A 15,029-nucleotide genomic window follows, 5' to 3' on the forward strand; every position below is an offset into this window, starting at 1 on the left:
TGTGTGTGTGTGTGTGTGTGTGTGTTTATGTGTGTGTGTGTGTGTGTTTTTATAAACGGGTCAATGCACCAGATGTATTTGATGAACTGGAGAAGCAAATGATTATATGAGCAATCGAATGGAGAACAATGGTGCTCTTATAATAAAGATTTATTTATATATATATAATAATTTATTTATTATTAGCAGTGCATTGTGAGTCTTTTGTGCACTTTTAAAGTCTTGTGAACCTCACCTCACTTCGCCGCAGAGATCTCGTTCAGAGCGTGGATGTGTGGAGGAAGCCTGGAGATCGTCCCATGCAGCAGAGTTGGCCATGTCTTCCGCAAGAAACACCCGTACAGCTTTCCAGACGGCAACGCCAATACTTATATTAAGTAAGATTTCTTGAGCAGTATTCACTCATCATCATCATCATCATCATCATCTCCTAGCTCACATCGTCATGCACAATCAGGTGCATTGTAGAGATGACGTTCCTTAGATTTCTGTTTGCTAGTTGAAGAGATCAATGCATTTTTTTTGTCTCTAAGACAAAGTATAATAAAAGTATAAAGTATAACTAAAGTTCAGATCTGAAGTTTCATAATGTGATTGTCACTAAAGTGTTCATGTGACAGTTGGAAAAAATGGAAAAATGGAAAGACATTTACTCGTGTCTTCTTAGCTGTTTCGGTTTCCCTCGGCGTGTCGTGTATAAATGGGACGTTTGTTCCTGTGATACAACACCTATTTCCACTTCCACGTCCATGCCCGAGTGAACAGGGTCGCTATAATTGATCTCAGGAGCACATTTTGTTTTCAGGAACACACTGCGTACCGCTGAGGTGTGGATGGATGACTTCAAAATCTTCTATTACTCCGCTCGACCGGCCGCCCGAGGCAAGTCCTACGGAGAGTGAGTTCCCCGAGTGTAAACCAGACATCACACCACTCTCTGTACACCTGCTTATAGACGTGATCATTCAGATGATCAATGTCACATGTTTACACTAGAAATACGCTCCATTTGAAGGAAAATTAAAGGCCATATCGAATTTGATGGCTGCAACAGGTCTCAAAACAAGGACCGTGTTTACCACTGTGTAGAATCACGTCTGGAAACTAAAGAGACCAGTTGCTGAAGTTTTGGGAGTGGAATGTTTTCCCCTTATACAGTGAGGAAAATAAGTATTTGAACACCCTGCTATTTTGCAAGTTCTCCCACTTAGAAATCATGGAGGGGTCTGAAATTGTCATCGTAGGTGCATGTCCACTGTGAGAGACATAATCTAAAAAAAAAAATCCAGAAATCACAATGTATGATTTTTTTAACTGTTTATTTGTATGATACAGCTGCAAATAAGTATTTTAACACCTGAGAAAGTCAATGTTATTATTTGGTACAGTAGCCTTTGTTTGCAATTACAGAGGTCAAACGTTTCCTGTAGTTTTTCACCAGGTTTGCACACACTGCAGGAGGGATTTTGGCCCACTACTCCACACAGATCTTCTCTAGATCAGTCAGGTTCCTGGCCTGTCGCTGAGAAACACGGAGTTTGAGCTCCCTCCAAAGATTCTCTATTGGGTTTAGGTCTGGAGACTGGCTGGGCCACACCAGAACCGTGATATGCTTCTTACAGAGCCACTCCTTGGTTATCCTGGCTGTGTGCTTCGGGTCATTGTCATGTTGGAAGACCCAGCCTCGACCCATCTTCAATGCTCTAACTGAGGGAAGGAGGTTGTTCCTCAAAATCTCGCAATACATGGCCCCGGTCATCCTCTCCTTAATACAGTGCAGTCGCCCTGTCCCATGTGCAGAAAAACACCCCCAAAGCATGATGCTACCACCCCCATGCTTGACAGTATGGATGGTGTTCTTGGGATGGTACTCATCATTCTTCTTCCTCCAAACACGTTTAGTGGAATTATGACCCAAAAGTTCTATTTTGGTCTCATCTGACCACATGACTTTCTCCCATGACTCCTCTGGATCATCCAAACGGTCATTGGCAAACTTAAGACGTGCCTGGACATGTGCTGGTTTAAGCAGGGGAACCTTCCGTGCCATGCAGGATTTCAAACCATGACGTCTTAGTGTATTACCAACAGTAACCTTGGAAACGGTGGTCCCAGCTCTTTTCAAGTCATTGACCAGCTCCTCCCGTGTAGTTCTGGGCTGATTTCTCACCTTCCTTAGGATCATTGAGACCCCACGAGGTGAGATCTTGCATGGAGCCCCAGTCCGAGGGAGATTGACAGTCATGTTTAGCTTCTTCCATTTTCTAATGATTGCTCCAACAGTGGACCTTTTTTCACCAAGCTGCTTGGCAATTTCCCCGTAGCCCTTTCCAGCCTTGTGGAGGTGTACAATTTTGTCTCTAGTGTCTTTGGACAGCTCTTTGGTCTTGGCCATGTTAGTAGTTGGATTCTTACTGATTGTATGGGGTGGACAGGTGTCTTTATGCAGCTAACAACCTCAAACAGGTGCATCTAATTTAATATAATAAATGTAGTGGAGGTGGACATTTTAAAGGCAGACTAACAGGTCTTTGAGGGTCAGAATTCTAGCTGATAGACAGGTGTTTAAATACTTATTTGCAGCTGTATCATACAAATAAATAGTTTAAAAATCATACATTGTGATTTCTGTAGTTTTTTTTTTTAGATTATGTCTCTCACAGTGGACATGCACCTACGATGACAATTTCAGACCCCTCCATGATTTCTAAGTGGGAGAACTTGCAAAATAGCAGGGTGTTCAAATACTTATTTTCCTCACTGTATATGTGTCTGCCCATATACAGGATTCGAGCTGAACAGTTCTGGGTGTTCTTTGTTATGTTTTTTGATTTATGATTAGGATGATTTTATTATGAATAAGAAATGTGGGTTATTTGCATTCTGTTTTTATTTACATTTTACACAGTGTCCCAACCTTATTGGAATTGAGGTGATAGATAGATAGATAGATAGATAGATAGATAGATAGATAGATAGATAGATAGATAGATAGATAGATAGATAGATAGATAGATAGACAGACAGACAGACAGACAGACAGACAGACAGACAGACAGACAGACAGACAGACAGACAGACAGCAAAAATGTCATGATTTCAGCGGTTTTTGAGGAAAATGTTGTCTGAAATTATTTAATTTCCTCTGACTGTTGTTTCTTGGCAGCATTCATGGTAGACAGGAGCTAAGAAAAAGTCTGAACTGCAAAACGTTCCAGTGGTATTTGGACAAGGTCTATCCAGAGCTCAGGTGTGTGTGTGTGTGTGTGTGTGTGTGTGTGTGTGTGTGTGTGTGTGTGTGTGTGTGTGTGTGTGTGTGTGTGTAACTGTGTGTTTTTGTGTATGCCAGATTGGTCCTGATAATTGATCTGCCTCTATAAAGTAATTTAATACACCAGCTAATGTGCATAGATGCATTCTTCCCCAGGGTTCCTGATAATTCCCATTCAAAATCCGGAGCGATCCAGCAAAGGCAGAACTGTCTTGAAGCTCAGCATGCTGAAGGACAGGACACTCCGGTGCTCATGCTCGCCCCATGCATTAGCAACAAAACCGCCAACCAGGTATGACAGAGACACTGTCTTGCTGCTTACATTGCAAAAGAGACGCTAAATCAGATTAAACACACCCGTCTGCACCCGTCTGCCTCTGCTAATCCGCTCTAGATTAGATCAGATTAGATTCAACAAACAGAGTCAATGAAATGCAGTTAACATCTAACCAGAAGTGCATAAGTGTCTATATATGTATACATAGTAATATACAATATACTGTGCAATAATTGGGCATAGATGTCGAGAGAAGTATGAATGTTGTATGAGACAGTATTTACAGAATAAATATGAGTGGAATATACAGTTATGCAAAGATAAACAAGTTATGGATGGATTTGTCTGTCTGTCTGTCTGTCTGTCTGTCTGTCTGTCTGTCTGTCTGTCTGTCTGCAATAAATCTATCTATATAGCTACACAATATTTTTAATAAATTGTATTTATTGATTGATTACTATTTATAAATCATTATTTATTTCTTTAGTAATTTATCATTTATTAATTATAATAACATAATTGAATATTTATTTTAATATGGAAAATAGTCATAAAAATGTACATATATAAATATTTATTTATTTAAATATAATAATAAATAAATTCATTATCCTTTATTTATATACTGATACATTTTTTCGGATTTATTAATTCATTTATTTCTTTATATCAGTACATCATAAATCATAAATGCTGGAGGTGACCATGGTATGATGATGGATAATATATGATAATCCCTCAGGCCGTTCTTCACCTCCACATTGTGCAGCCTGTAGCCATGGGTGTTCACCTTAACTGTATATCTGTCGTGTTCAGATGCTCTGATGTGCTTTCAGGAGTGGATGTACACACATGGACAGCAGATTCGCCAGCAGCAGGTCTGTCTGTCCGTCTCGACCACGTTGCCGGCCTCCCAGATCTTACTCGTACCCTGCAACATCAGCGACAGCAAACAGGTAACACCAAGAGGGTTTACTGAGGACCAGGGATTTTATAGTCAGAAATTTTAATAGATAAAATCAAGTTTTTTTTTATTAAAAGCTGCAGATTTTATAATAATAGAACCAAAATATATCTTTATGGTTACAGAGTTCAGATTTAAGCTATTATATGCTTTCTTTCTTTCTTTCTTTCTTTCTTTCTTTCTTTCTTTCTTTCTTTCTTTCTTTCTTTCTTTCTTTCTTTCTTTCTTTCTTTCTTTCCTTCTTATTAATAAGTTAATTATATGCATTAACAAGTAATGTATTACTTTGAGACATATTAGTGTGTGTGTGTGTGTGTGTGTGTGTGTGTGTGTGTGTGTGTGTGTGTGTGTGTGTGTGTGTGTGTTAATTTTCATCTCAAAGCGCTGGCAGAAAGCAGGCACCCACCTGGAGCACCAGGTATCAAACTTCTGTTTGGACAGTGAGATGGCATTGGATGGTGGGATTTTGGTGATCAGCCCGTGTGAGCTCTCAGTGCAAACACAGAGATGGGAAATGCCTTTCTCCTGATCCTGACCATCTTCAGGATTATATGTGAGAGAGAGAGAGAGAGAGAGAGAGAGAGAGAGAGAGAGAGAGAGAGAGAGAGAGAGAGAGAGAGAGAGAGAGAGAGAGAGAGAGAGAGAGAGAGAGAGAGAGAGAGAGAGAGAGAGAGAGAGAGAGAGAGAAAGAGACTCAGAGAGAGACTCAGAGACTCATATGTACTGTATGGAAGACATCAGCAATCTGCTTCAACAGCAGTCACTTTCAGTGTCTGTAGCTGAAGAGGTAATAGTGGACTATCTATCTATCTATCTATCTATCTATCTATCTATCTATCTATCTATCTATCTATCTATCTATCTATCTATCTATCTGTCTGTCTGTCTGTCTGTCTGTCTGTCTGTCTGTCTGTCTGTCTGTCTGGCTGGCTGGCTGGCTGGCTGTCTGGCCGTCTGGCCGTCTGGCCGTCTGGCCGTCTGGCTGTTATATGTTTTTTTTTTTTAAATTGATATAATTCACGATTTGTCTGCTTTACACAATAATGTTTTTATTGTCTGTAAATGTATAAAAAGTTTGTAAATAATTGACAAATGTTTGCTATTAATTAATTAATTAATATTTTTTTTATTATTCATTTGTTTTCATGTATTGTTGTCTTTTTATGTGATACTTATTCGGATGTGTGAATGTCTTCTGCTAATCCTCTTTGTAATCGTTTACTTTTCAGGATTCCTGGAGTGTCAGTAAGAACAGAAATAAACAGCTGGCCACATGTGCGAAACAAGAAAGACCTTCAAAATAACAATGGAGAAGTGGCAATACTGAAATACTCTTCCTGCTTTTTTTTTCCTTAAATTTTTGTACATTTGTCACACGCAATTGTTTCACAACTTCAGACAAAGAAAACCAAAAATTGCTGCCAGAACTCTCGCTGGCAGTAGGTCATAAAAAAATATTCGCCATCTCATGAAGGTTTTTTGGAATAATGTTCTAATGAGTATTAGAACATGAAGAACGTTTTGGAAGAACTGAGTCATGTTCCACGTGTGGTAGAGCGTTTCACAGCAAATGTGTGTGAAACATGGTGATGGTAGTGTGACGGTGTGGGGATGCATTTGCTTATTAAGGAGAACTTGCACTAATTAATGAAACACAAGAGCAAGTCCAATTCTGATTGGCTTGTAAGTATCAAAATAAAGCTATAGGTTTGGGCTAATCAAAGTCCTGACATGAAACTTATTGAGGTTTTTACTTCTAGTTCATGCTGAAAAAAAGTAATTCTCCAAAGTCTAGTGGGACAATCTGAGAATCTCATATAATCTCTCTATATATGTATGTATGAATGAATGGCATCCCAAAAGCACCATTCAGTAAAATGGCTTGTACTGTTGTATATCACTGCACAACATTATACAATAAACAGTCTGATACGTTGATGTACATTGTTTTGATCTACAGAGGGTAACAGAAAAGAGGAATTCCTACTAGTTTAGTAGGAGATGCAAATCACAGAGTGTACAATGTTTCCCGAATTATACAGAGTGTAACTAGAGTGTAGAGGAAGTGTACAGGGAATGTAAACAGAATGCAAGTGAGAGTAAAAAGATTGTAAAGCGAGTAGGTAAAACGAAAACAAAAAGAGTGTAAAGAGAACATAAAGGGAATGTAAAGGGAACATGAAAGAATGTGAACAGAACATTAAGGGAATGTAAAGCGAACATGAAAGAGTGTAAACAGAACATTAGGGGAATGTAAAGGGAACATTAAAGAATGTAAAAAGAACATAAAGGGAATTTGAAGGGAACATGAAAGAGTGTAAACAGAACATAAAGAGAATTTAAAGGGAACATAAAAGAGTGTAAACAGAACATTAAGGGAACATGAAAGAGTGTAAACAGAACATAAAGGGAACATGAAAGAGTGTAAACAGAACATAAAGGGAACATAAAAGAGTGTAAACAGAACATTAAGGGAACATGAAAGAGTGTAAACAGAACATAAAGGGAACATGAAAGAGTGTAAACAGAACATAAAGGGAACATGAAAGAGTGTAAACAGAACATAAAGAGAATTTAAAGGGAACATGAAAGAGTGTAAACAGAACATAAAGGGAACATGAAAGAGTGTAAACAGAACATAAAGGGAACATGAAAGAGCGTAAACAGAACATAAAGGGAACATGAAAGAGTGTAAACAGAACATTAAGGGAACATGAAAGAGTGTAAACAGAACATAAAGGGAACATGAAAGAGTGTAAACAGAACATAAAGGGAACATGAAAGAGTGTAAACAAAACATAAAGGGAACATGAAAGAGTGTAAACAGAACATTAAGGGAATGTAAAGGGAACATGAAAGAGTGTAAACAGAACATTAAGGGAATTTAAAGGGAACATGAAAGAGTGTAAACAGAACATGAGGGGAAAAAAAAGGGAACATAAAAGAATGTAAACAGAACATTAAGGGAATGTAAGAGGGGGTAAAAAAAGAGTGCAATAAAACCATAAAAAGGGTGTAAGGCAAAGGTAGAGGGAGTGTAAATCAAGGGTAGAAAGAATGAATGAATTAGGAACATAAAGACAGTGTAACTAGAGTGTCAACGAAACCCAAAGTGAGTGAAAATGGGATGTAAAGAGTATAAACTGAGGGTGTAAAGAGAATGTATCTAGAGTTTAACTAGAATGTCAAGGGAATGTAAAGTGAGTGTAAAAAAATTTAAGTGAATGTAAACTAAATACAATGAGAGATTATACAGAGGGTCAAGGGAATGTAAAGGAAACGTAAAGAAAGTGTAACAAGAGTGTCAAAGGAGCGTAAAGTAAATGTAAAGAAAACATAAAGACAGCACTAATCACGCAGTGGATAGCCATTCGATTTTCACCACTTAAGCGCAGCAGATCACTAGAGATGTTAACACAAAGTCAGGTTGTGAAGGAGGAAACCCACTGCACCATCTGCTTTTAGGACCAAAGGTCAGTGGCACATTCGGCCCAGGAGTCACACCATAATAATATAAGACGAGTTATAAAATCCAAACTAGTCTCCAGTGTGCACAGATCATTAATATAGTGATTTATAGTAACTAAAATATAGTGATTTATAGTTTAGGTTTATAGTTTATATGGAGTATTTCTTGGGAATGTGCACACAATTTGTTTTATCATAAGAATCAGTATATGTATTTATATATATATATATATATATATATATATATAAACCAGAAACAAGAACATTTACAACATTTAGAACATAAGGTGAAGAGCTTCTTGTGTCCCACTTTATTATTATTTTTTACAAATTGCGTTTTCCAATCGGGCCTCCGTAGCTACGTCATTTTCAAGGGACCGACGCTAATGTATTTTTCGCGTCCGTTTAGCTGATGGCTTTCGTAGCTAACTTTGTTTTGATACATTTCGAGATGGTTAGATTATTATGAGGATGTATATAATATTACATTTATATTTATATATTTTATAAATGTATATCGACATCCGAATGTTAAAAATGAGAGCGCACGAGCAACCCCGAAGTAAGCCATGCTAGTTAGCTAGCATAATGCGAGTTAGCTTGTTGCAGGCTACAATTTCCTCTTTGCATTCGCTCTGTGGTCTGTGTTTCTTCCTTCTCCTGGTTTTCCTTGAGGTGTATGTGGCTGTTTCTTAGCTCTCTGCCTTCACTGAACCTATGGCACTATCCAGCAAGTAAAGACGCGAAGTGATGACGTTGCCAAGCTTCACATGCAGCATTTGACTTTTTTCTTTTTAAACATATCTATAGATCTAATGTTCTAGCTGAGGTCTATGTCTTCTGTCTCAGCAGTAAACCCATGTTTGTCCGCCCCCTGAGTGCAGTGGGCTCTGCTCCATCTGTTGCATCTCTTTGGAAGCACTGCTCCTGGTGCTGGAGAAATCCATTTCCTCTCATCACTACCAGAACTATTTTGACTTCACCCAGACCTTTCTGGTCATTCATCTGGAGTGAGCTGCAGAGCAGAGATCGCCCACGTCTCTTTCATCTCTCACCTGGCCTGATGAAGCACCCCGATCTAGAGCCTCCTGTCAAAAGGAGAAAGAGTTCGGAGTGTGAACGTTCAGGTGAAGGTGTTCAGATCAGCCCTAAACGCTCAGCTTACAGAGAGAGACGAGAGACTGCGTGGCTCCGCAACCTTACAGACATTTCTGGGAAACTATCCTCCGATGGAGCACACCCGAAAACAGGTGATGTCCGAATTACTGTTGTGGGGTCTTAAGATCAAATCCCAGCACCATCAAGGCTGCCACTGCTGGGTCCTTAAACAAGACCCTCAAAACTCTGTTGTATAAAATGAACAAATGCTATAATGTATTATTACTGTGTTATTCCTAATAATATGATTAGATCCTGTTCCAGAGTTGCAGAGGCAGTGGGAGGAGCTGTCCGAGAGCCTGAGTGCTGAACCGTTCAATTTCTCCGTCATGTCCTACAACATCCTGTCTCAAGAACTGCTCCTGAGCAACCTTTACCTTTATAAACACTGTAACCCACACGTGCTGGAGTGGCACCATCGCTTCGATAACCTCCTCAAGGAGCTGAAGCGTCACGCCGCAGATGTGAGCGAATCGCGCGTTTCCGACACCGGTTGTGTTTAATACCGTCTCCAGTGTGTTGCGGTTAAGTGTTTCGATTCTGTTCTTTTCTATAGATCATGTGTCTTCAGGAGGTGCAAGAGGATCATTATCAGAAGCAGATCAAACCCAGTCTAGAACATCTAGGTACGCTTTGTTCTGTTTACACTTTGCTTGGTGAAATACTTCTCTTTTGGATCCTGCCGGCGGTACATCCAGAAACGAATGAGCGCTTTTGGACCGGAAGTCCCTTTTTGTTTTTCTCCCCAAATGTAGAAGAGTTTTGCAAAGGCCACAATGTAATCAGATGAGTTTTTCTTATCTTGGTACATACCTTCCATACCATTTATTTTACATTTATATATAAGGAATGAAACAAAAATAACTACATCAGTGTGAAGGGAACATAAAGAAAAAGAAAAGGTGAATGTAAAGAGAATTTAAGGAAACTTAAGATCTTAACTAGTTTGAGTGTCAAGGGAAGTGGGTAAAAAGAGTGTAAAAAGAATGTAAAGTAAATGAAAAGGATGTTAAAAATGTCAAAGGAATGTGTAGAGAATGGAAAAAACGAGGGTAGAAAGAGTGTAAAAAGAATGTAAAGTAGTGTAAAGGTAAAAGGAATGTAAAGGGGTGTGGGGGGGGAGTAAAGTGAATGTAAAGGGATCGTAAAGTAAGTGTAAGGGGATAGTAAAGGTGAAGTAACGGTAAAGATTCGTAAACGAATGTAGCAAGAGTTTAACTAGACTGTCAAGGGAATGTAAAGTGGGTGTAAACATATTAAATGTGAATGTAGAGTGAAACTAGAGTGTCAATGGAATGTAAAGAGAGTGTAAAGAGAACGTGGAGTGTAACTAGATTGTCAAGATGTAAAAAAATGAATAAATAAAATGTGAATAGAGTGTAAAGGAAACGCAAAGTGTCTGAAAAGGGAAGGCAGAGAAAGAAGGTGGACGTAAAGGGAGTGTAAACAGTGTAAAGAAGACTTAACGAGGTGAGCAGAGTGTCAAAGGAATGCAACAAGAGCAAGAGTATAAAGGAACTTGAGCAGAATAACTGGAATGTAAAGTGTGTATAAAGGGAGTTTACAGAACAAGTGTATAATCTATATATAGAAGTCGTGTTTGATCCTTGCATCCATTCCCTCGTTTGCAGGATACCACTGCGAGTATAAGCGCCGGACTGGGCGCAAGCTTGATGGCTGCATGGTAGCTTTTAAAACATCTCGCTTTACGCTGTCCTCCGCTCACCCTGTGGAGTTTTTCCGGCATGGAATCCCGATCCTGGACCGGGATAACGTGGGACTGATTGTGATGCTGAAGCCGATGGGAGCGTCAGGTTCTGAATGCAACATCTGCGTGGTCACCACTCACCTGCTGTACAACCCCCGGCGGGGTGACATCAAGCTAGCACAGCTGGCACTTCTGATGGCTGAGATTGGTCGCGTCGCACGGCAGGGGGACGGTACGACCTGCCCCATACTGCTGTGTGGTGACTTTAACTCGGTGCCCACGAGTCCCCTCTACACCTTCATTACAGATAGCAGGCTGGAATATGCAGGAATGCCCATTGGGAAGGTGAGAGGAATCATCTGGTGAACGCTATTTGTGTTAAATAGCTTTTAGTAAATGTAAAGTGAGTGTAAAGTGAGTGAAGTGACTGTAAAGGGAATGTAAAGTGTCATAGGAATGTACAGAGAGTGGAAAAAATGTGTAGTGACTAAAGGGAAGGTAAAGGCAGTGTAAAACAATTGAAGTGACTGTAAAGGTTACAAAGTGCAAAAGATATTTAAAGAAAATCTAATATAAGTGAAGTGACTAAAGGGAATGTAAAGAGAGTGTAAAGTAACTGTAAAGGGAACATAAAGTGTAAAGAAATGTAGGAAGAGTGTAAATTGACAGTATAAGGAATGTTAAAAGAGTGTAAAGTCACAGTAAAAGGAATGTTGGAAGAGTGTAAAGTCACAGTAAAAGGAATGATGAAAGAGTGTAAAGTCACAGTAAAAGGAATGTTGGAAGAGTGTAAAGTCACAGTAAAAGGAATGTTGAAAGAGTGTAAAGTCACAGTAAAAGGAAAGGTGACAGTAAAAGGAATGTTGTAAGAGTGTAAAGTCACAGTAAAAGGAATGTTGGAAGAGTGTAAAGTCACAGTAAAAGGAATGTTGGAAGAGTGTAAAGTCACAGTAAAAGGAAAGTTGGAAGAGTGTAAAGTCACAGTAAAAGGAAAGTTGGAAGAGTGTAAAGTCACAGTAAAAGGAATGTTGGAAGAGTGTAAAGTGACAGTAAAAGGAATGTTGGAAGAGTGTAAAGTGACAGTAAAAGGAATGTTGGAAGAGTGTAAAGTGACAGTAAAAGGAATGTTGGAAGAGTGTAAAGTCACAGTAAAAGGAATGTTGGAAGAGTGTAAAGTGACAGTAAAAGGAAAGTTGGAAGAGTGTAAAGTCACAGTAAAAGGAATGTTGGAAGAGTGTAAAGTCACAGTAAAAGGAAAGTTGTAAGAGTGTAAAGTCACAGTAAAAGGAATGTTGGAAGAGTGTAAAGTGACAGTAAAAGGAAAGTTGGAAGAGTGTAAAGTCACAGTAAAAGGAATGTTGGAAGAGTGTAAAGTCACAGTAAAAGGAAAGTTGGAAGAGTGTATGGCATTAAAACAACATTTTAGAAGGCATTAAATAAACTCTATAAACTCCAGAAACCGTACTCATGTCTGAACATTTCAGGTTCGCACTTTCTTCTCTTTACAGACTTCCTCTTTCTTACATTTTCTTTTTCCTTTCGCAGGTATCAGGACAGGAAGAAAGCCCTCGAGGGCACAGAGTCCTTACTTCACCCCTTCTGCCCTCCGGGCTCGGCATCTCTCGGCTGTGCCAGTACGAGAGCCAAACTAACGGTGTGACCCGACGCTGTTATTAAATGGATTTTACTGAGCCAGTGTTCCTTTTTTCTATTTCTACACGTTTACCGGCGTTTTGATTCTAACAATCAGTAACAATCAGTATTCTTCATTCATGTTGAGATAAATGTGTTTAAAAAAAATTACTCTAAAACTCAGAGATTACATTTGTTTTTATTAAATAATGCATTATTCAGTCCCAACAGAAACTGATGGAAAGGAATCCGGGAAACAAGCTTCGAACAAAGAGTACGTTCTGCTCAACTCCTTCATTAATAAAAAAACAAACAGAAAATGAACTCCGATTTATTTCCTTTCTGTACTTTTTTACCAGCTTGAAAATCCACAGCCTTGAACACCGCCTGAAGCTGACCTCGGCGTATTCTCACTACCTGAAACAGAGTGGCCATCGTGAAATCACCACCTGCCACTCGCGCACCGCCATCACCGTCGATTACATCTTCTACTCCCCTGCGCAGTGGGATGAGTTGGGCTGGACAGGTGAGACTCCTGCGTGGAGTTAATGCCATACCTGTAACTTTCCTCGAGACACATAAAAACATGGGGTACCAACTGACCGCGAGCTGCAGGACTGATTGAACATTCAAATCATTTAGAGCTCGTATAATTCACTGCAAAAAGGGGTGTAAAGGAAATGTAAAGGGAGCGTGAAGGTGACAAAGTCCGTGTAAAGGGAACGTAAAGAGGGTGTAATTCGAACGAGTGTAGTTCATGAGTTTAAATCCTATCCACAACAAGCTGCAGCTCCTGGGTCCCTGAGCAAGGCCCCAAATTCACAGCCTTTTAGTTGTATGAATGAGATAAATGTACGTCGATGAGGGCGGATGAGGGCGTCGGCCAAATGCCGCCAGTGTAAATGTAATGAATGTAAAGAGAGTGTGAATTGAATGCGAAGGGAAGTATAAATAGAGTGTAAAGGGAGTGTGAAGATAGCATAAATAGAGTGTAAAGGGACTGTAGGAAATGTAAAGAACGTGTAAAGGGAACATAGTGAGTGTGAAGTGACTGTAAATAGAGCGTAAAGGTAATGTAAATAGTGTAAAGGTAATGTAAATAGAGTGTAAAGGATAAATAAAGTGAGTGTAAAGTGACTCTAAAGAGGGCAAAATAGGGAGGTAAAGATGGTGTAAAGAAAGCGTTAAGGGAATGTAAAGAAAGTGTAAAGGGACCACAGTGAGTGTAAAGTGACTGTAAATGGAGTGTAAAGGTAATGTAAAGAGAGTGTAAAGAGACCATAAAGAAAGCGTAAAGGGCATGTAAAGAAAGTGTGAAGGGAACATAGTGAGTGTGAAGTAACTGTAAATAGAGTGTAAAGAAAATGTAAAGAGAGTGTAAAAAAAATGGTAAAGCGGCCGTAAAGAAAGTGTTACGAATGTGAAGGGAGTGTAACTGGATCATAAGGGGAACCTAGAGATTGTAAAAGGGCTGTAAAAGTAACTAAAGTTACTGTAAAGAAAGTGTAACAGGAACAATGACTGTAAAAAGAGTGTAAAGTAAACGTTTACACAACGGCCCCAGACACCAGTTTACCACAGAGCTGTGTTTTCTTTCTAGAATGCAGTTCTGCTCCACAGCGAGGTCTGCAGCTGTTGTCTAGACTGGCCCTGGTGGGAGAAGCCGAGCTGAGAGAAGCGAACGGCCTGCCCAATCAGTGCCACTCATCCGACCATCTTCCTCTCATCGCCCGCTTCCGTCTGCACTCCTGACCTTCCTCGGCTGCCTGGTGCAGAGAGATCAGATCTCACAAGTCACATGATAAAAAGCGATTGCTTTATAAATGGTGGTGTTTAGATCTCTGGAGTTTTTACAGAACAGCAGCTAAACGTACACACTTCACATACATCAGACTTCAACTGAAATTATTGGAAAGATTTTTTATTTTTTTTTTTTGTCTTCATGTTTTCATATCTGATTTTATTGAAGTGTCTGGACTTTTTAATTTATTAAGCATGAAGTCGTATGTCAGTGTCTAATCTGTACATTAGAGCAGTAAAGAGCTGCTGAATATCGTTCCAGATATTCCAAATATTCGATAACGGTAAATATTTTAACGCAGAAAATATGAATTGGATGACGGGGACCTCACTACATTTCAATAATAAAAAGCGTGCCCTGTGTGGTTTCAATCAAGTCTCAGCTTTTTTTTTTTTTTTTTTTTTTTTTTAAGACAATTATTATTGTCTAAAAACACATTTAAAACTCAGATTTTTTTTATATATATACTCTATATGGATAGCTGACTTTTCCAGACATATGCAGTTCACAAATATTTCAAATAGTTTTTCTTTAGGAGCTTTCAAAAGTATTGGGACACCCGAGATTTTCAGCCATATGAGCGATCTATCTATCTATCTATCTATCTATCTATCTATCTATCTATCTATCTATCTATCTATCTATCTATCTGTTCTTTGTTATTTTTTTTCTATCTGTTTGTATGTTTTGTTTCCATCCATAATATTTTCTTATATTGTATATAGATGTGCCATGTTATATTTACGCCAC

At 39.1% G+C, this 15,029-nt stretch overlaps 2 protein-coding genes and 1 long non-coding RNA gene across 6 annotated transcripts in view; 2 read left to right on the forward strand and 1 right to left on the reverse strand.

Annotated features, from left to right (window-relative positions):
* galnt14 (UDP-N-acetyl-alpha-D-galactosamine:polypeptide N-acetylgalactosaminyltransferase 14 (GalNAc-T14)) overlaps positions 1-6,450 on the forward strand; it is an 18,546-nt gene extending 12,096 nt beyond the window's left edge. Inside the window, exons 10-16 of the mRNA XM_083535627.1 lie at positions 251-377; positions 806-898; positions 3,167-3,250; positions 3,428-3,563; positions 4,385-4,504; positions 4,895-5,299; positions 5,742-6,450. Coding sequence (XP_083391753.1) covers positions 251-377; positions 806-898; positions 3,167-3,250; positions 3,428-3,563; positions 4,385-4,504; positions 4,895-5,041 — 707 coding nt within the window. The 3' untranslated portion in view covers positions 5,042-5,299; positions 5,742-6,450. The remainder of the gene's footprint in view (positions 1-250; positions 378-805; positions 899-3,166; positions 3,251-3,427; positions 3,564-4,384; positions 4,505-4,894; positions 5,300-5,741) is intronic.
* Positions 4,348-14,189, reverse strand: LOC310722872. Its single transcript, XR_014532521.1, has 3 exons — positions 14,055-14,189; positions 4,919-5,051; positions 4,348-4,479 (listed from the first exon to the last, which is right to left on the reverse strand). It is a non-coding gene; the product is annotated as an uncharacterized lncRNA (long non-coding RNA).
* angel2 (angel homolog 2) lies at positions 8,330-14,650 on the forward strand. 4 transcript variants are annotated; one of them, XM_083535632.1, is made up of 9 exons: positions 8,335-8,542; positions 8,830-9,230; positions 9,391-9,602; positions 9,695-9,764; positions 10,770-11,191; positions 12,392-12,500; positions 12,701-12,752; positions 12,838-13,004; positions 14,079-14,650. In XM_083535632.1, exons 2-9 carry the CDS (start codon positions 8,840-8,842, stop codon positions 14,228-14,230), a joined length of 1,575 nt encoding a protein of 524 aa, XP_083391758.1. In that variant the 5' UTR covers positions 8,335-8,542; positions 8,830-8,839; the 3' UTR covers positions 14,231-14,650. The 4 variants fall into 4 exon arrangements, with proteins under 4 accessions (XP_083391760.1, XP_083391758.1, XP_083391757.1 ...); XM_083535631.1 differs by having other exon boundaries at positions 8,833-9,230; XM_083535634.1 differs by having other exon boundaries at positions 8,330-9,230.
* Positions 14,651-15,029: the final 379 nt, after the last annotated feature.

This window comes from Silurus aristotelis (assembly GCF_946808225.1).
Source record: "Silurus aristotelis genome assembly, chromosome: 29".
Lineage (NCBI taxonomy): Eukaryota > Metazoa > Chordata > Actinopteri > Siluriformes > Siluridae > Silurus > Silurus aristotelis.

Coding starts and splice junctions, on each gene's coding strand:
- angel2 (XM_083535634.1), top strand. CDS start 8,840: ATGTTTGTCCGCCCCCTGAGTGCAGTGGGCTCTGCTCCATCTGTTGCA. Junction 11,192..12,391: donor CAGGAATGCCCATTGGGAAG/GTGAGAGGAATC, acceptor TTCCTTTCGCAG/GTATCAGGACAGGAAGAAAG. Junction 13,005..14,078: donor GGATGAGTTGGGCTGGACAG/GTGAGACTCCTG, acceptor TTTTCTTTCTAG/AATGCAGTTCTGCTCCACAG.